We start from the raw sequence: 21,315 nt of genomic DNA on the forward strand, positions 1-21,315 counted from the left end.
TGAATTGAGTTCATTTTGCCTTGCTGGTTAACTTTTAAACCAGCACAGCCACTTCTTGTAAATTTTTTTTCTTTTATCAGACTAGGTGCATTCTCTGTGTAGATGGCAGCAGTAAGCTATTTCTGGTAAACATTTTCCATGCTTGCTTTTATTTTCTTTAGACAACTGATACGGCTTATATATCCCATAGGAGCAAGTATTGTGTGTCACTTGCATCTGCAAACAATTGTGGCTTATGTATGTTTTACTTTTTAATTTGGCTTTGTACTGTGTACCATACCAACCAGGGAGCACCTGTGTTGGGCAGTCCCAATGGATTCTACACCTATGTTGAACCCCTACTGATTCCTCTGTTTTCTCCTCTGTAAGAAGAGGCTCATCCAAGCCTTTGAAGTTACTGTTGAGAGTAGGCAATAATGTTGGTAGAGCTCTTCTGATTTCTTGTCTGGCATAAACAGACTGTTGCTTCCCTGGGATCATTTTATGTCTCCATTTAACTCTTCCCTGCTCTCTTGATGCAGTTCTTAATTTTAGCTACTGCATCCCAGTGTAGCTAGTGGCATGAGACTGAGCATGTTGATGGTTTGTCTTGGGGCCTGTTTCTGGAATGACTCACTTCAGAATGACTGAAATATGACTCTGAAGTTTGTCAGTAAGAAAGCTGGTTACAGTAAATGAAGGGGATGAGCAGTCTACATGGTCCTGCCCCCTCTCTGTTATTCACATCCCCTTGAGGACTGTCAGGTCAACTCTTGTTGCTTTGCTCCTGCTCTTACCACAGTAGAAGTTTCCTACCAAGACTGAAATGTATCTTCATCACCATTTACATTCCTGCACAGATTATAGCTTCTTTAATAAAATGAAGGCAGGATTTTAGATTTATTCTCAGCCTGCTGTTTGTTACACTATTGTTGAAATGCTACAAATATTTTTTCATAAGGATGAACATCCAGCAAGGCCATACCACCCCCTCATAATAACAGGTTACATCTGATTGGTAAGTTACCTCAGCAAAAAGTGGACAATCTTTGACCACTGATGACCCACTGAAGTTTCTCCTGTAATGAGGCTCCTCTTGACAGATCAGAGAAACTTGCTGATAACTTTAATCACTGTGAATCTCTTTGTATTGTTTTCTTTCTCTTGGATGTCATCATGTTAAAAGTATTTATTTTTGAGTGAATTATTGGTTGAAGTTTAATAGAATAGACGCTGGCAGCTGGAAGTGTAGAGTGGTGTTACTGCTGATGGGCTGATTATTGAATCCTGTACCTTACAATGAAGCCAGTATTTCAGGGCACTTAAAACAGGAACCTTGCCTCAGTTAGGCTTCCAGGCTCTTGTGATTTGCTTAATCATTTGTGCACTGCTAAACAGGCACTTGCAGATGTTCCCTGTTAGTAAAGCACATTTCATTAGCAAAACTTCAGGACCTCCCCTGTGTTGGAATGTCTGTTCATAAATGTGTCTGAAGTTTAGCTGGACACCTTGAGGAAATGTATGGAAATCCTGCAGCAGAAAACAAACTGTGAATACTGAATATGAGAGGAGTGGGAATGGATGCTTTTATTTTTGTAGAAGTATAATGACTTTACTTTTAGCTTGAACAGATTCAGAAATTCCCTTTGGAGAAGGGAAAAAGAAAGGCATCCATCCCTTCATTTCTCCTTTGGGACCTTGGCTTGGCTGCCTTAAATTATGGGTGGGTGGGAATTCTGTGTGTGTAAACAAAAACCAAATGAACAAAAGCCCTTTTTTAACTTGTTGCTTAGCCATTGTTGAATTTAATACCGTAGCAATTACATTGTTATGGATTACACACGATTTTTCAGGAAGATTTTGTGGACTGACAACAACTGATCTGGATTTTTTTGGTTTTGTTTGGTTGGTTTCTTTTGGCTTTGTTTTTTTTTTTTTTTTGGGTTCTACATTTAACTATTAGGAGTCAATGGAGATCAGACCAATAAAAGCAAGCAAATCTGTAGCGTAGCAAAAGTACTTCTTCATTAAAGTGACACTGCATGTCTTCCCTATTAATATCTTACATCCTTTTAAGACTACTCTGCCCTCTGTAGGACAGCTGTACTTCTGTGACAGGCAGCTGCCCCAGCTGCAGGAACTGAAAATACCGAAAAACAGGGCTGCTGAAATCTGTAACACTGGCACTACTGCACTTGGGATGCCTGGAGCTGGGCTTGGATCACGCAGCAAAAGCAGAGAACAGGAGTTGCTTTGTTATGGGTAATCCTAAACTCCCCTGGGCTGGAAGTTGTAGAGTATCACACCATGCATTATAGATGCAAATACTTGCACACACATAGACAGAGCACACTTTTACTTCCTGAGGGGAGTTACCCTCTGGCTTCTACTTTGTATGTTTGGCACTGTTGCTATATTGTTACACTCTGTTTTTCCCTAGGAAAAACAATAGTGTTTCCTTGATGTAACTGTCTGTGCTTCAGTTTTGTAAATTTCCAGTTTTGTAGTTTCTTACCACTGATGGCAAATCCCTGCATTTTCCAGGTGCTTTCTCACTGGAGCAAAGGAGCCATTGGGCCACTGCCTCTCCCTTGGCAGCACACAGAGCACCTGGGTCCTGTCTGGAGGTTTGTGAGGACTGACCCCTCTCCCAAGAAATGGCCCTTCATCTCCTCTGCTACAGAAACAAGCCACAAATGTCAGAAAAGACACCAGGTACCGACATGAAGAACCTTTCATTATTTGTATTCTCTTTTCACTTATATGTCGGCTTCTCAGGAATGCTTGTTAGGGGATACACTGACTAACTAGTTTTCTAAAAACATAAATGTTTTTGAAGGGAGAAATAGGGACCTCTCAAGAGAAAATAACAGCTTATACTTATTTAGATTTCCAAATAATTCTCCCTACTCCCATTTCCAGATGGCCAAGTAAGTCTTAAAACGTCACAGCTTCTCTCCTGCCCAGTCTCATGCCCCTCAGTTCCTAGGCACTGACTGTATTTCCAGCTCTGGAATACATTATACATTTCAAGGCTTTTGCTGTGGTTCAAATAGCTCAGTATGGAACATAAAGCCATGTTGCCACACTAATACAGCAGTCACTGAATATTTATGACTTCATAGCAACACATCTGCAGTGTTTGTGGGAGTGTTTTTAACAGAAATGTGGGTTTTCCCCCAGAGAACAGATAATTTCCTGAAAATGTTTAATCAACCCATTTAAAATAGAAAATAGATTTTTAATTAGTCTAAATCTAGATGCTTTCAAGATTTTGTCATTATTTTAAAATCCCAACATCATCTTTTTTTGGCTTATTTTTATTTCTAATGGTTCACTTGGCACAATAATTTACTGAAATTGGAAAAATAATATAAGCCCTGAGGGCTTGAACATCAAATCCACTCCCCTCTTCCAAATTTGGGTGTCACATTAACATGCAGTTAAGGAGCAAAATTCATTTACAGTTAGGCGATTTTTTTCTTTTTTTTTTTTGTGCATGAAATAGGGTAAGTCATTCTGCATACTCATATCATCACATCCTCACTTAAATTTTGTAGAATAACACTATGGGAATGCAGACCATTAATACCTAATAACCACATTTATTCCTTTACTTTTGCTGTGTTAATGCAGTAGAGGGTGTTTTGAGTTTGTTTTGGATATTATTTACCTTAGGCAACTTACTAAACAAAACATAATTTCCTTGTAAGCCAAATTCTTGTAATCACTTTAATGCATTAGCAGATAATTTGTACTGATTTACATAGTTTGGCTTAAGAAATTATCTTTACTGTGAGTACAATTATTTAAGCTAGTGATGGAGTACAAGTATTATTCCCAGGAAAGACAAATTTTTATACAAAGTTACTATAACATTTTAACAAAAAGTAAAAATGAAATTTTATTTATTATCACGTTATAATCTTCAGAACTTTTCACAATATTCCTCTTCTGTGCATAAAATCTACTTTTAAACAAATATCAAGAGTGATAGAAAAATTGAAATGACTTAAAAAATTATTAAGGCAAGCAATACATGTTTATATAAATTTTGAGCTGTCATCTTGGGGGGAAAAAAAAGGCAAAGGAAAGATGTAAAATTCAGTGCTGACTTTACGAGAAATCTTATTAATTTTGCTTTAGTGATACTGATCTTCTTCTAGAGTTGGCCCAGGCGAGAGCTCCCAAGACACGGAAAGTGCAGCAATGATCACACCTCTGTGTTGCAGCAGGAGGGGCTGGAGCCTGAGGCTGTCAGGGCACAGCCAGAAGACGTGTGGGATACCAAGCAGAGGAAACTGATGTGCAGCTGGCTGAAGAGTTGCACTGTAAGAAATAATGAAAAATGCCTGTTATTCGATAGACTGGGTCATGCTTGTTTAGAATAAAATCAAAGGCTGTGTTTGTTGAAATGAGTATGAGAGAATCAAAACCAGTCTATTCCTTCGGATCCACCAGGTGGATGTCAATTCCATTATCCTACTCCCACCTTGCATAAGGAAAATGTGATGATCTGTGGGTAGGCATGAACTTAGACAGCTAAGAACTTTGCACTGGAGTTGGAGACTTGGCTGTTTGGAGGGTCAAAATATTAGCAATAGAAAGGTAGGTCTTTAATGTTTATCCACAATTTTTGTAACAATCAAACACTCAAAAATCTCCCTGCAGTTAGTCATAAAAAAAAGTAGTCTCTCTGAACAAATATGAAGACAGAAAACAGCAGACAGGCCATAATTTGCAGAAGCAGAGAACCTTGGACTTTGATGTGGATAATTCACAAACAAAATTGATTGAATGTGCTGGATAAATTCTATTTGCAAGTTCTCCCACATCTAATTCACCTTCTCTCTCCTACATAATGATTTTCTAAAGGTGACAGAAATCACCTATTCTGATCCCAAGGTTATCTCCCCTTACATGATTCATCTCACTTTAGCAATCTGAAATTTATAAGCATCTCTGTTATTACCCAGGTGTTTTTTTTTATTTTTTTTTTTGTTGTTGTAATAGTTTTCCCCAGCTTTGGAGCTTTTGAAATTCAAAGCTTTTTTACTCATTAAGTGTAGGTGACTTCATCTCCACTCAAGGAAACAGCTCTGTTAGGAATGCCCATGTAGGAGTTAAACTGCCTCCTGAAGGAGTGATAATTTTTCATTCTTAGCTTGTGTCATAAGACTAATTTTTTTGTTTTAATGAGAACTTTTGAAGAGGAAGGCATGAACAAGTGATTTAGAGGATAAGCAGCAGCAGAGGAAATACCTAGTGTTTTATGGTGTGGACACTGTACTCTGGTGAGCGGGTGGGCAGCTGGCTCCAGAAATGAGACATGGAAACACAGTTCTCACAAGAAGCCACTGCCCACTCCTTTACATGAGAGCAGGGTGGCAGAAGAGACCTCACTGAAGATAATCCTCTTTCGGTGCCAAAAAACTCCCCACTATAACAGTGCAACATTGCATCCTCTGACTTGGGAAAGTTGGAGAGGCAAACTGAATCAAAGTAACTTAAGCTAACGAAGCCTTTAAAATGACATTTTTCTCAAGGAATAAATTGCATCATTTTGCTACCGTGAACAAATAGTACTTAATCCCTTTTGAAACTCTAATAATGCAAAATCACAAATGCTCCTCATATCTAAAATGTTACACTTCAGTTTCAAAAATTTCAGATCCTAAGCTCATCTGAAGGAAAGCAAACTGAAGAAGAAAATCAAACTCCGACTTTTGAACCTGTTCTGCACAGACTGTTCTTGCAGAGATCAAGAAACCAAAAAATTTCAGTGCCTGAGAAAATCTAGTAATTGGGAATTTGGTAAACATCTCAAGGAAAAGATTTTCACATACATTAACAGAGTGTTGACATCCTTGCTCTTAGCCTTGAATTTTTAATGCAAGTCATCCTTCCATGCATAAGAAAGGTTGAATGACTATTTTTAGAGGAGTTAGAAAAACAAGAATTTCATCTGGACACATCCTTGCATTCATAGCTTTCAACTTTATTCAATATGTTTGAATCTGCATGTGAAATCAGTATGTAGGACTAGACTCTAATACAGCTTTTAGCTGTATAAACTGCGTTAGTTGCAATACCTAACAGGAACTCTCTTCAACTGCATCCACAAGTTAGCTAAGTGCCTAAACTGCTTGCTAATCTGCCCTGCAGTAAATATGAATAGGCTGATACCTGATAAAAAGTTCTAGGACAAACTAGACTGTGATGATTATGGTTTATCTTGTGAAATCAGAACTTCTGAGCTGCATTTCCATTCTATTATTACATAAATGCACTCCGATGGAAAGTACTTCCACAAGCATTAGTTTCCATGACAAATAACGTATGTCTGTGAGAGTGTGTGTGGTACACATTCATATATGTGCTTTTACCTCTGTTAATTAGGCATATGTTCCTTGTCTGTTGGGCTCCTAGTTGAAGGCTGAAAAGAAATAGATGCAATCAATAGTCATTTATATCAGTAAGTTAGGTCAGTGCACAAAGTCTTTCAAAGTTGAATAATTCAGAAAATACATACCTAGGATGAGTCATTTCTTATTTGTTTTACTTCAGATGTGAAGACAACACATGTCCCTGGGAGCAGGGGAGCAAGAGACATCCACAAAAATAAACAGGTGTTGTGTGGGAGAATGATATGAGGTGGATTTTGTACAAATCTTACTCCCAATAGCATGTCTGGTCTTTATCAGTGGCAATTAAGAGAGGCTGAGGAGTACACAAATATTCATTGCCTTGGTGAACTCCTCAGTCAACTGTGACCGTGAGCTTGCCTCATGAACACCTGACTCAGTGACAAATAGGCAGGAAACTGATTTCTGTTATTTTCTTGATATTAAGTTTGAGCATCACGTGAAGCTACAAAATACTTAAGAAATTGGAAGTAAGCCAGGCTAAAGGCGTAGCTTCACAAGTCCAATGGACACTACTGTAAACTACCAATGAGTAAGTATTTTAAAGACTAGAGGTCCTGACTGAAATGCGTACTGTTGAAGTCATGAAGAAAAAAGATGCTTTTCTATGACTTCCTCACTCTCCACATATACAAAAGCTTGTATGTGCTTCAGGGTCCCAAGTTATTTCAACTTTGCTAACTGGGCTGACTAAAGAAGTTTGAGTTCCCATGGATCCAAATGTCAAAATTAAGGTCTTTGTTCATCTTCTATTGACCTAGTAGAGACAACAGAAACTGGTTATTGTGCCCAAAATTAAGTGCTGTTTTTTGGGTTTTCAAAGAACTCTACTCAGACACAACCTGCAAGCTGGAGTGGTATCAACTGATGAATAAGCAATCTATTAGCAACTTGGACTAAAAACAAGGTGCTGATGAGGGTTGAGGAATGAAGCCAGACATTTAGGATAGTGAACGTAATCAATAAACTGCCAGTTCGTAAAAGGTGCATTGGGCTTGTTTGAGTGGGTTTTTTTGGATGAAGCTGGGAAAGAGATTTGGTCTTTGGCAGCTGGTTGGGCATCTGCAAATTTGGAAATCAAAATCTAGAAGAAGAAGTTCTGTGGAGGATGCCTTTACTGCAGTGGATGACCTGGTTACTTATAGTGCCTTACAAGAGTGGGTCAGTATTAAACAGTCTATAGCAACAGCTAGTAAAGCTGTCCTTGAGTATGAAGGCCACTTCAGTGTAAGTACCTATTGATTTTAACAGCTACAAAATAAATGGTTAAAGTTGAGATCCCTGAGGAAAAAGCTTTGACCCTTCCACAGCAGGCCACTTACCTTGCATTTAGTCTTTTCTAAGACCTACCTTCATTTAAAACTATTATATACGTTGCTGGCATTTAAATAACAACAAAACAACAACAATAATAATAAATCAAGCTTAACATTTGTTTAATGCAGTATTTGTCTTCTGAAATCCATCTGAGTTATAGTTTGTCTTTGATGGCTGCTCATTATCTAGCAATGAAGCAGTGACACCTACTAGTCAGTTCTTGCTGCTATGTCAAGAGTGGAGAATAGAGCATCAGTCATTCCCAGTTTTGATGAGGAATCTTGCACTTTACTATGCATCCCTAAAGACCTTCGAACGCTTGTTCAAGGTTCTATAGAGATTAGCTATGAGAGGATAGCTCACTACAAGCAACAAAAACCATCTTACGTAGTTTCTGCAATCTTGTGCATATTTTTAGATGCTAGATGACTAAATCCGTGGGATGTAGCACATGAGGTGCCACAATGGAACTGCAATAGAAGGCAGATTTTGAAATCTCATTTTCATAGGTAATTCAAATGGCCAATGATGTAGACAGAAGTGTTTAAAAAACAATATGATGCCTATGTGCTAGTAAGTATAGATCTGGAATGCATGTGGAAGCTGCATCGTTTTTTAAGACTTTAAAGGAAACTTGTCTAGTAATCCTTGCATAAATCTTGTCTCACCTGCTGTCATTCATTTTCTTAGTGGACATGCACAAACCTAAGACTCTCAAACCTTCAATTCTGTTGTTCTCTCTACTCTTCTGTCTCTCCTACTCTGTAGCACTTCAGGGGTGGCAAGGCAGCTTTCCAATTAGTGTGTGAGCCTTGCTTACAGATAGTTTCCCATGGGCAACAGGCTACTCTGGTGGTGTACCCTAAAAAATCTCAGCTACTTAAATTTCAAAAAGGGTCTTTTGTCCACAAATCTTTTATGTATTTCCCTGAAATTTTATTAAAGTTATTTGGTTTTGTTGGTTTTGTTCTGTTGGCTAACATGCTACTTACTTTCTTGGAAAAAAAGAGAGGATATTATCAACGTCTATGGGTCAGACATATGTATATTATACAGTACTGAGATAAACCATTGTCTGTGCCTCTACCTTCCGCAAATGAACATTCTAGGCCTTATTTAGTTATTCTTAAAATAGGCTTTTGTAGATATTTTGCTCCAAGAGTGGCAGAACTTTTTGCTTTGCAGTTTTTTTGGGGGGGGCGTTATTCAGTCACATATTAAACTGTTGCAAATGGAGACATGAACTTTGTGATAGCATCAAATGTTATAATGGAAGACTGAACCAAGTGTCACTCTCATTAATAACTTTCATTACAGAGAAGCAAGATCAAACTTATCAAGAAACTAAAAATTATGTTCCACACTAATTTATAAGAGATATTTTCTTTTCTCATTAAAATAAAAGCAAATTCCTTTCCTACCAGGCTTCTGATGTGATCTCTTTAAATCCTCAATCAAGACTTCAAAAACTGTCTATGAAAAAGACTATGCAAATCCTTATTTCAAACATGGAATCAGGAGAGGGAGGCCCATGTTTTTAAAGGTACAGAATGGAGAGTCTGTATACAGATGTAAAAACTAGAATTCTTTAAACATATCTAAGGACTGCTAACATTCATATATACTGCTTTATTAAATGGCATGTGAAAAAAAAAAGTCTCTCAAATTAATGCTCTCTGGTCTGCTTTCCTTAGGAATTTTGAAGGAGAAAAGAAAGTAATTTTAATTTTTGTTCCAGGCAATGTATTTCTGTCTGGACTTAGGTATTACTTTTCTGCATCCTTCTTAATTCTTACCCTCACTATGCCTCCAGCTGTAGAGCAAGTCCTTATTTTCAAGCATTGAAATATTTGATAGTAAAGTGCAGTGTTGGACAAGACAGGGGCCTCCATAATGATTTTTCCCACTGTATTTCTGCAGCATTAAGCTGCTGATTTATATGCAACACAGGACATCGACAGTGTAACAGAGGGTAAAAAGGTTAAGATCAGAAGGGAACATAGTGATCATTATCTCAGTTATTGGATAATTTCACAAAATTCACAATTCTGGTGTTGATACTACATTTCTGCTGACAATTCAATAAATGAACTCCGGAGAGGGAGGACAGCTACAGAGGCAGGACAGATCTGGCCTTAAAAAAACCCAGACAAATACTTTCCAAGAATCACCTCCATGTTGACATGAGCTTTGCCTTGCCTATAGAAAACAGGCTGTAGGTACAAATGCAGTGATCCCAAGCCCTCAGGTTCTGAGTGCCTTGTGAAGGCTTTTGATGCTGCACCCCTACCAGCCACAGAGGATATTAACACTGAAATATCTGGACTGCAAAGCTGCCACTGGGCAGCTTTCCCTTAATTACAGGATCTCACAAGTCCATATAAATACAACAACATGTAAGAGAATAATGAAAGCAGTACTGTGGATTATTTTTCTCTTTTGCAGTAACGAAATAACACATTCAGGTGATAATTTTAAATAGCAATATAGAAATGGTACTGAGTGCAATGTAAAAAAGAAACACTGATCTTCATTTCAGCATATGTACTGAATTTTACAGAAATCATAGGCCTAAAATCAATACCACTTAATACAATCTTTTCACAACAAGAGAAAACAGTTTCTAGGAAATGAAGATGATTTATACTGTTGCAGATGACATTCAATCACAAAGAATCATAGAATATCCTGAGCTGGAAGGCATCCACAACGATCATCTAGTCCAGCTGCTGGCCCTACACAGCACAACCCCGAAAGTCCATTTTTCCCCCAAAACGGAAAAAGGTATCTTGAATGACAAATGGTACACTTTTAATTAATGACTCACAATACTCATAAAAACTGCTGTAGCAGTGGAAAGTTCATCAAGAATTTGCAAGTGCCAACTGATGGCTGATTCACAAATAAAATATTGAAGTCATCAAGCAAATTGTTCTAAAGAAACCATCAACCCTAATTGTGATGATGCAGTAGGAAATGGGCTACAGAAAAGCTGAGCCACAGACACTTGGTAAATTTTCTGCCCCATTAACTCTCAGTGAGTTTGTCTCTGGGATGAAATCTTGACTCTGCTGAAGGCCTGATTACGCCACCATAACTTAAATGTGGTCAGATACAGAAAATGCTCATTACAAATTCAATGCCTGATCCAAAAGGCTTTGGATTGGACCTTTGCAGTATACTTACAGTTCAAGGCTTCAGAGTTCTAAAAGGCAGAAAAAATGCAACTTACCACTCAGATTTTAATTTTCTTGTCTGTTTCCAATAGTGGTGTCTCTAGGGTGATGCACTTTTTCCTTTAAGTAAAAAACAAGCATAAAACCAGCAGCAGAAAACAGTAATGGAAGTTTACTGTAAAAATAATGAGTGACTACAAAAAGCTGAATTCTTTAGCATTCTGAACACCAAGCTTCTCTCTCCAGGAAAATAATTTTAAAAGACTGAAAAATGTTTATGATGGTAATTTTAGCATTTATACTTAAGTCTTGTGGAATTTTTCCCCCATCAGTAAGTTACATTGATTCTGGCATTAGATTACTGAGACTTGGGGTTCTGGTTTGTTTTTTTTTTGTTTTGGACAAGCAATTTTTCTTCAAAAATCCAAGTGAAGACCAGACAACTGCAGTGACAGCATGAAGTAAATTCACCATGTTTATAGAGGGGTAACAACAAAAGACTTTTCTGTAGAACAAAACCAAAGAAAAGGAACAAAACCAAAGAGAAGTCACACATGCAGTGTAGGGCATAAATGACCACTACAAAGTAGCTTTTTCTCTGAAGGAGTATAAACAGGCCAAGTAAATCCTTCTTGAAATACAGCCATCTTATAGTTTACCAAGAAAAAAAAAGACTTATAGCTTAGTGCTGCTATAATGGCACAGATTAGATATCATCCTCCTCCATGAGAAATTCTCCTGACAGATAGAACAATATCCACAATTCATCTGTGTGCTTGGCTGCAGATGGATTTGGAAAGGGGCATCCACCACACTCTTGCACTACTATCGAACAGCCAGTGCCACGCTCCTGGTGCCCAGCCCAGGAACCAGGCTGCTAAACTCTCCTAGGCCCTTGCACTTTTGCTGTTAAGTGTTCCACTGTGATGACTAAACTCAGATTATTTCTTCAGTAGATGCAAACACAAAGAGCATTTAATCTCTCCTTGTTGGCAGCAACTGATAGCTCTCCCACTCTGCAAAGTAGCAGACTAGCTTTGGTTTTCCTCTTTCTACTAAATGACTCAAATGATAACAAAAAATATTTTTCTTAATGCATGACTTCATACAAAATGAGGGCATAACCTCTTCCTCCATGTGTCTTTTTAGAAGTAATTAACAAACCTCCTCTCCATAGCCTGCAGCTTTGATGCAGTTCTTTCAGTGACTCAGTGTGTGGGCTTTTGTAAATCCTGTTTTTGTGCACCTCAATTTACTCCATACATTGAATACAAAGGAGCTGAAGAGGATTGTTAACAGTTCTGAATTCCACTAAGTATATTCAACATTTTCAGATATGCATAAGCCTGGTGTAAGTTGGTATATATTAACTGACTATAATAAATGTATGCTTGATATAGTTATGTTTCTGTTAGTTGACACTGCTCAATAGCACATTCAGCTCATTTGGTTACATAAGGTTTGTGGTTTCTTGAAAGATGCAGAGGACCTAAGCATCACCTAGCAGTTTCAAACAGAAACTGCTGGTCTTAGAAGACCCACATATTTAACTTGGGATTTTAACCAATGGCAACAGAAGTCAGGTAAAGTAAATTCAGAAAGTCTCTCAAGTAATTAAACAACAGGAAAATGGGTATCTAGTAAATTCAGAACCATAAGCAACAAACTCCTTGGGAGCTGACTGGCAGATAAACCATGACCCTTATTTCTGACCTCACATGTAGGAGCCAAAACACAAGACTTTGTTTCTAGAACTTCTGATCAAGATTCCTGTCAAGAAACAAATTTCAGATTCATACTTGTTGAGTGGACTGTAGTCTCTCTTTTTCCTTCTGCCACCATTTAAATCTGTCCAGGGCTTCATCCACAGAAATTGCCCCCTTTTTCACCTGTTCCTGCAAGCGGATGAGTTCTTCCTGTTCAGCAGGGAGGTTGTGTTTCACGATGCTGTAAGTTGCTGTGTCAGTGTGGCCTCTGTGTGCTACAAAAAAATGTAGAAAGAGAGAAATGAGAAATGCAACAAATCAATGAGGATTCTACCATTACTCTTTGGCAGCAGAGTAGCATCTTAAACATTTTGTTCATTACTATTGCCCTGGTCCATGGATTCTCCATTAGTGTTGGTTCATACAAGAATTTCCTTCTAGCACTACGTTTCCTTCTATCACTACAGCTAGAGTACTGACGTTTTAAAGGAAATTGTTGCTATGTTAAGACATAAAAAATATCCACAGTGTCTTTTTTCTCATTCCCTCTCCAACTTCACTGCAGTTCCCCAGTACAGTAATAAATTAGTGATTACGTGCTGCTCTATATGATTTAATCCTGACGTGCTACTTGATAACTGAACCAGGAGGAAATATCTTCACTCAGTGTTCATTCATTTGTACACAACATTGCTGATTATTTTAGGGTACCATTAATGGAATTTACAGTAGTAACATTTTGAAGCGCTGCAACTCAAATAACAACTGGACTGCCACAAGTAATTAATTTCACATGGATCTTGGGGTACCCAGGCACTGTTGCTCCCCACACTGCCATCTTTCCATGGCTGGCATTAGTGCACAGCTGAGCCCTCCTGTCTTTCCTTTTCTTGGTTTTAATCACAATAATGAAGGAAACAGAAAAATGTGAAGTAACTCTGACTCTACAAATCTTTCCTACAAGACTATAACTTTTATTCTTCTTTCTTTAATCTGATCTCTTAATGCTGCAATACCATTAAGGACATAAATCACAGGCGGCAAAACAGATGCTAAATTAGCCAAAATCAAGTCACGGCAAATCTCTACTAGTTCTACTGAAAAATATCAAGGCAGTTAAAGAGCTAAATTAAATTCTGTACCAGGCTTCTTAGCGTCGCAATATGTCCTGTTGCTGTCACTGGTCACTCGAGTGGCCTTTTGCTGAAACACTGCAACAACAATAAGAATATAAGGAAGTTGAAAAATGGCAATTTTTCACACATTCTGAACAAAGGAAGTAGACTCATAAAAGCAGGCTGGAATAAGTTTTTTGTTCTAGCCTAGCAGTACTTTTCAACCCACTTGTCAGTCTAATGTTAATTACTTGAAAAATTGTTCTATTGCACAGAATGGCAGGATTATTGATATTACAGCTACCATGACAAAAAGCTTTTAAGAAAATAAAATGGACTTATCACCTTAACATGTTACTTGTTCAGAAGAAATAGCTAGACCTCAGAGTTCTTCACACGGTACAGACACTTACTGTAGCCTGCTTATTAATTTATGGGGAAAGCTAAGGCAGAAATAAACCAAATAGTACCAGGTGAGAATAATGACACTGCTAAAGAAAGAGTATGTGTATAGTTTTGTCTATTTTATTCAAGTCCTAGGAACAGCAAAGCACAATCACTTTGTTAGCATAGCCCATCATCCCCATTCCTGTGAAGTGCCCAGAGTACAGCCAGCCTGGATATGCCCTAAAATGCTACCGTCAAACTTTTGCTGGCAGCACAGTAAAACCCAGAAAGTGGGAATTTCTGACTTAGCTACTGCCACACAAGCTTTCCCTCTTAAGTCTCAGTTCTGCTTTTAGCTAAACAAACTGACAATCTAGAATAATTCCTTCCAATTAAGTAATCCTCTGTCATCACTGCAATGCAGCAAATGTGCCAGTTCAATGGAGCAAATATTTGCTTGGGGACCGAGGCCCAGTACAACGGAGCTCTGCTCAAGCAGCAGAACAGGTTCGGCGTGGTAGCCTGGAGTCCTGGCTTCTTGCTCCTGTGGACCAGGGAAACCCAGTGGAGCTTGGTTTGCACCTTGTCTGCCTGCCCAGGGCTGCCTTGTACAATGCATCTCCTTCTCTCATGGAAACTTGTAAAATGGATGATCAAGACCACTGTGACACCTAAACTCAGCACATGCTGCATGCAGAGGTGAGGAAGGAGCAATTCATAAGGGTGTATTTTCTACACTGCAGAGCAAAGTTTTTATGCTAACTCCTGCGTAGGCTTGTATGGAAGGTGATGATGAATGAAAACAGCTAGGGACTTGATGTTCATTAAAAAAGTTCTCAGCCTATATGCAGAGCGAAAACACAGGCAGCATAAGCTGATGATGTTATGTCCCTAGCTCAGCCTAACACTGAGACAGATTTTAACTTTTGTAATACTCTTCTGTCATTCTCAAAGTATCCTGCTAAATATGGTTGCAGTATTTTCTTCTATACTTGAAATAGTATTCTCCTTTAAAAGATGAAATTAAAGTAATGAGAACACAGACGTAATGCAGGCAGCCTGAATTTTACTGCGTAAGGAGAAGGGACATACTCAACAGTGTGCCTGATTAGAAAGCACTTTAATTGATAGACTTTGAAATTTCTGCTGAGTTTTGCAGTGTTGGAGTAATCAGAAATGGAATTACTTCTCCAGTGAAAAGTAGAACTATTAAAACCACTTTACGTGCCGCATCTTATTGGAATGATTTTAGTTGGCAGCAAGCATTCAGTGTGGGTGAGGTCAGCGAAAACAAACGCCTGTTTCTGGAATGCCTGGAAAGACAGGCACACTCCACCATAAAACTGCCATAGGTTTAGGGAAGACTCTGGCAACTCACCCTTTCATTTCCACATTCTTATGAACTACTCAAATACAGCAGTTAAATAAAAGAAACCGGTCATCTTGCACAGGAATGGTCATCTTCCATTATTTCTTTATGGAAGATAAAGTAAATATACCTTCAGTAAAGCAGGATTAATAAAGCAATTTTTTAAAGTGTCACAATTCCACAATCCTTTATTTATATATATATTTTTTTTTTCTGTGCCTCTCTGACATAGATAATCTGATTAAAAGGGTATAGTACTTCTTTTATACTTTTATACTTAATGTGCACATTTCAATAACATCTGTATGATCAGAAAGAGAGTCCTTTTGAATTTTTAATCATGTTGTGACTGGCTAAAGTACCTATAGACGCTTGTAGGTCAAAATCCACAAATTAAATGTCCTGACCTGATATATGCTATATAATTTTTGTCTACATCGTATCTCTTCTTCCCTTGCAGTTTCTCAGAATTAAAGGAGGCTGAGAGAACTAATAAGTAATTCCATTTATTCCCTCTCCTCTCTTCAGCTGCTACAGGATACAGATGAAGTTTTTTGCAAGCCCTAAATACATTTTTATGCCTTAGGCAGTAAGATCACTCTTTAGGAATGTAATGTAACCTCAATATTCCTCCAGCAAAGCAAACTCAGAAAGCATGAAACTACTGCAGTATTTTCTAGTAGGACTTGAAACCAGAAAGTAACATTTAAAAAGTGGGACAAAACACAAATTTTGTGGCAAATACGCAGAACTCTGGGAAAATCCCTAACGTAAAGCTTGGAAAGTCAGTGGGATCCAAGGAACTCTGAATTGCCTTTTTCATCTCAATCAGACTAGCTACAGATCTTATTTCAGGTTGTCCGCAAATGCAGGTAAATAAAGCTATGATTTTGAAATGTGGTTAATATTTTCATGGTTATTACCACAAACAGAGGGGTTAGAAACACTTGAAATCTAAGTCTCTTGTGTATAATTCTGTACTAAAAGCAGTGTTGTATAGTGCAAGAAACTGTGCAGGGTATAAGGGGTCTAGAGAGAGAGAGAAAAATTTTTTACAATAGCTGCTAGTTGACAAAAAGAACAGGAATTTAATTTTCAGAATTAATAGAGTTTCTAACAAAAAGCTGTAACAGTAAGGAATCACAGATGCACTATGACATTTCAAAAATTGCTTAGTGATGTAATTAAAAACACAGGCAATCAAAACGTGGAAGGAGTTAGATCATGGGAGAGGAGAACTCATATCAGTTAGGAGGCAATGATCAACCAAGATATGGTTTCTAATTTATATTTGACTTTACCCATCTAAACTATGAGGGATATTGCCTATGTGCTGTATTGGCAACATTACCTCTAAAAATCAAACAACAGTTTGTCACTATGCACTAGTGATTCAAACAAAGCTAGACTGATAAATCTACCCTCTGGAAGAATATGTGAGCTAATCATACCTAATACTTATATACTTAGTCCACCCTTCCAGTAGCACAAACACAAAGGAGAAAAGACACAGTGGAAAAAAAAATCAATCAATAAATATCACTCTTTTGAATTCAGCTTGCTTAGGAAATGCAAGATGCATTTATTCATCAGCTTCATTGAGCTGATGTTCCAAACAAAATTATCTATCACCATGACTACTTTAATCAGTAAACATTCAAAACCAAAATACAGGGGAACAAAGTCTTTATATGAACACAAGACTAAGTGATAATTCAAATTAATTAATACACTAGGGTTCCACTTATTAACACATATCAACTCAGATGCAAATTACAATGAACTTGTAAGCTTCCTCCTTGTTCTTAGTAGGTTTCTGCTTCATTCATTTTAGAACTGTCATGCAATTAATTAATGATTAATGGCAGAATGGAGAAGAAGGGGTGAATTGCTAGTTGGGATATGTTGCAGGGAGAGACTCCTATCTTTGCCCATTTCATTTTTTTCCCAGTATTTAAACATCTTAACAACTCAACTGCGTATGCAGAGTACCTAGGCAAATAAAACTTGCAAGTTCTTTTTTTCTGGTAGGGATTAGATTGTAAATTAGATGTAGCACAGCAAGGGATGACAAATACACAGAGAATACTAAGGAAGGAATATAGTAGAATGATGCTTATTATTCAGGAGATGAGAACTCTGCAGATATTTGTTCCCATCTTTTTAGATTTCATTTTCCTTTTGTCTGTTTTGGTTGCTAACACACTGAACCTCACTCAGCATGAGGACTAGAGAGAGGTCATCAATCCAATGCTAACCAGTAAGAGATGACTAATAACCACTCCTAAAACTTACACAAAATATTTCACATATTTCAGATTAAACCAAAAAATTCTAGAGACTCCTAACATGAAATCAACTAAGGAAATGGGGCCCTGTAAACAGACTTTTTTATTTTTCCAAGAGAAGGCAGCTGAGCACAGAACAAAATGCATCAGTATGCCTCATGAATCTGGTCTAATTATCGTGGAGAAGGGATGGCTGTACGGTGCAAGGTAACAAAGGCTCAAGTCCCAGAAGCTGTCCTGTCGTGGCAGCATAGGTATCTGAATGCACTTACCACCATGACAAGACAAAGGGAAAAAGTCTGTTTTAAATGCACAAGTGCAAGAAAATGAGTGACCACATCTCAGCTGGTACAGAAATTCTGATCTGGACTAAATGTTCAGCCTGACACTCAAGACATTTTTGATAACACACAACCGTCATTTCATCAGAATAAAGATTAGGTGAGATCAAATGCACTTGCAGAAATATCCTACTGCCACGTCGCTCTGTTACTTGCAGTGGCCCAGTGCATGCTGCCTGAGTTTTTCAGCGACAGCATCACATCCACTCATCACAACTTACAAGGGCTATTGTCAGCCTCTACCTTGCACAGTTACTTAGTTGGCTGAGAATGAAAAATCCCATTTTCTCAGACCAATAGCAGATTGGTTTTAAAAAGAATTACAGTGTAATCACAATGTGAAATTATTAGTCCAAAAATAAACAAATGTTCGCCATCAATTCTCTTCCCAATTTTGCAGAGCATAAAAGCTCAAACCTGTTAGAATCCCAGCAAGTTTGGTCACAGAGGGACCTCAAGAGGTCCTGAGGTCATTAGAGATCTCATTACATAGAGATGACTCCTCTACACTGAGGCAAGATAATAAAAATAATACCAGAACCCCTTTTTACAGAAGGGGTAAAGAATGAGTGAGAAGAATAGGTACTGGTGGTTAGTTCAAGATGCTATTCAAAGAGTGGTGTCAAAGTACTTGCTGTACCATACACAATGAAAAGAATTCACAACTTTGCTCTTATTGGAAGTTTAACTTAGTGGATCATGGAAGTTGGAAGGACGTTAGCGATACATTCAAGAGTATTTGCTCCAGCACATAAAACCTCAATATATTTCTTCAGTCCCATTTTTCTTGAGTACAGAAAAACAAAAAGGGGAAGACTCATTATTTGTTTTTACCACAAGTATGCTACTTGGAAGAGTTTGGTTTGCAACCAGGCAGCATCCTATAAATATTTTTTCTCTCTGTGCACCTTATTCAGTACATGCTTCAATCTACTAAAGTTAAAATAGCAAAAAACCTGACTGAATAAATACAGTGGATGAAGCTGGTATACCACTCTCCAAGCAGTTCTGTAAAAACAGTCTAACTGCTCAAAGCCAGCTAAACAGTGCTTCCTAGTATCATATCATTCATGGAAAAACATCCTGAAGTTGGGAATACATAATGAAATTCATCTGCAGTGCAGTACTTTATATTCACTGTAGGAAAGTACTATAAAATCCCTCTGTGGGACATAAATGTTTTGCAGTTTTGCACAGGCTCTTAGGCTTCACTTTGGAAACCCCTGTTTTAGAGTATTTAAACAATTGGCATAATAAGAATTACTGACTCAGGATGCGATCACTACAGTTCCCAGTAATCAGCCTGGTAAGTTTCCAAAACATTAACAGTTCTGTTCTGGACTTTGTTTATTCATTTCAGTTGGGTTTATGCTGTCTATTCTGTATGTTAGATATTCTGCCTCCCTAAAAATATCCACCGGCTGCTACTTTTCCTGCATACCCTGTGATTTTGATGAGCACTGAGAACGCAATTCTCCTTCAGAACAGTAACTGGAAAACATACTTTTCCACTTCTAACTTTTAACCCTAGTGTGATGTCCCACAGAAAGCAATGTTTAAATAGTAAAATATTTTCAGTGCACAGAGGGGTAACACATTCCTTCAGGGAGTTGTGAGAGGTTTGCAAAGGAGCAAAGCCTATAGCATATGAAGTTTTATTTACGCTGGTGTAGGACAGGTGTCCTTGCTGCAGAGAACCCTTTCATACTAGGGGTCTGTGATAAGAGGTAAATGATTAAACCAGGACAGTAATGTAATCCTTGACCTTGAGGCAGTCCTAGTAGGTCAGACTTCAGAAATGGAAGGGTGGCATTAGAGAAACTCGTGCACCTGCCCTACAAATACACCAGGAACTTTGGTATCCAGCTCAATCAAATCTGGTATCAATAGGGAACACTAAAATTGCACTCTAAACTGAAAACACAACGTCTTCATACATTTATTTAACAGTTTTGCCAGCACACAACTAAAAAGAACCACTGAAATATCTACAGAGGAATAATAAGCACCTGAGGAATGGTAAGGGAGCACACTAAGAGTGTACACCATCTGGACAAAATTTGCAGCTCTGTTGGTTGATGAGGCTTTCATGCAGAAGACAGAATTCTTGCAGTGGTCTAAATTAAAGAACAAATGCACTCTCTGATTGTTAAAAATGCAGTATATGTTTACCAGTGTTCAGTACAGTAGTTGGAATGTTCATTAAAATTTGAAAATGGAATAAATGAAACTGAGTAAAAGCGATTAGAACACTTACATTTTAAATCTTTCAACTCCCCCATGTTTCCTAGAATTTATTTGTCAGCAAATTCAAGTCAGATGCTCAAACTGTAAATTGTGGTAGTTCAGTTATGACAACTTGCATCATTGAGTGTTTACTGCCTAGGTTCTTACTCTGAAAGTGACTCTAAAAACTGGCTTGTCAAGTCCCATGTTTGTTTTCCATAGATCAACAGTTTCCCTAGCCTGTTCAGCAGAGCACCAAGTGGGGTAATCTACAGGGAGCAGACTTTCTGCCCAGTGTAAACTTGAGATTCCATGTATTTGGAAGCTGCTTTTTGCGAGCTATTTGCTCGCTTTCTTCTTTGTTGCTATTTTCATGGAAACACCACTTCTTCTGCTTAAAGGAAAAGATACTCTTTTGTAACTTCATGGCCTTTGTTCAATTTGTGCTGAAAGTCTTCATGGAAATTCAGCTACTTGATTTGTCCAGATAGATATAAAAAAATAAATTAAAAAGTAGTCACCAGCATGCAATCGAAGAGCCAAAAGGCATTTCTGCTATGCAATGCTTTTTTTCTTTTTCCAATAAACAAGCCCATCTATGGGTACATAAAAAGAAATCCTCCTCTTGCATCTCTGTATGGCACTATCACAACAGTCCTTGCAATCCTTTGGGCATGAAGCTTGTTCTTTCCATTAACTCCCAAAGTACACGGGGATCCAGCTGTGAGTGACTGCGTGGCCTTAACACAGCCCTCCTCTGAGCATCATGCTCCATTCTCTAATCCCATTTTTCCATAGGACCTGTGTCTTACTAAACACCAGAAGGAAATGGTTCTGGAGATCAACCAGAACTGTGCAGTGAAGACAGTCTGTTTCTTACAGGAATATTAAATTATTTGTTTTATAAGTTGAAAGGTATTTAGTGAATGAAGAGAAAATGCAGAGGAGGGGAGGATGCCTCAGTTAAGGAACTAAAAGTTGCTCTG

The 21,315-nt window shown here is 38.0% G+C and overlaps 1 protein-coding gene across 1 annotated transcript in view; it reads right to left on the bottom strand.

Annotated features, from left to right (window-relative positions):
* Positions 1 to 3,825: 3,825 nt before the first annotated feature.
* BANK1 (B cell scaffold protein with ankyrin repeats 1) overlaps positions 3,826 to 21,315 on the bottom strand; it is a 141,885-nt gene continuing 124,395 nt past the window's right edge. Inside the window, exons 11-14 of the mRNA XM_027677165.1 lie at positions 13,746 to 13,814; positions 12,697 to 12,878; positions 10,954 to 11,017; positions 3,826 to 4,308 (exon numbers count right to left, since the gene is read on the bottom strand). Coding sequence (XP_027532966.1) covers positions 10,964 to 11,017; positions 12,697 to 12,878; positions 13,746 to 13,814 — 305 coding nt within the window. The 3' untranslated portion in view covers positions 3,826 to 4,308; positions 10,954 to 10,963. The remainder of the gene's footprint in view (positions 4,309 to 10,953; positions 11,018 to 12,696; positions 12,879 to 13,745; positions 13,815 to 21,315) is intronic.

The sequence above is a fragment of the Neopelma chrysocephalum genome, unplaced genomic scaffold (assembly GCF_003984885.1).
Source record: "Neopelma chrysocephalum unplaced genomic scaffold, ASM398488v2 Primary Assembly neopelma1_42b, whole genome shotgun sequence".
Taxonomy (NCBI): Eukaryota; Metazoa; Chordata; class Aves; order Passeriformes; family Pipridae; genus Neopelma; species Neopelma chrysocephalum.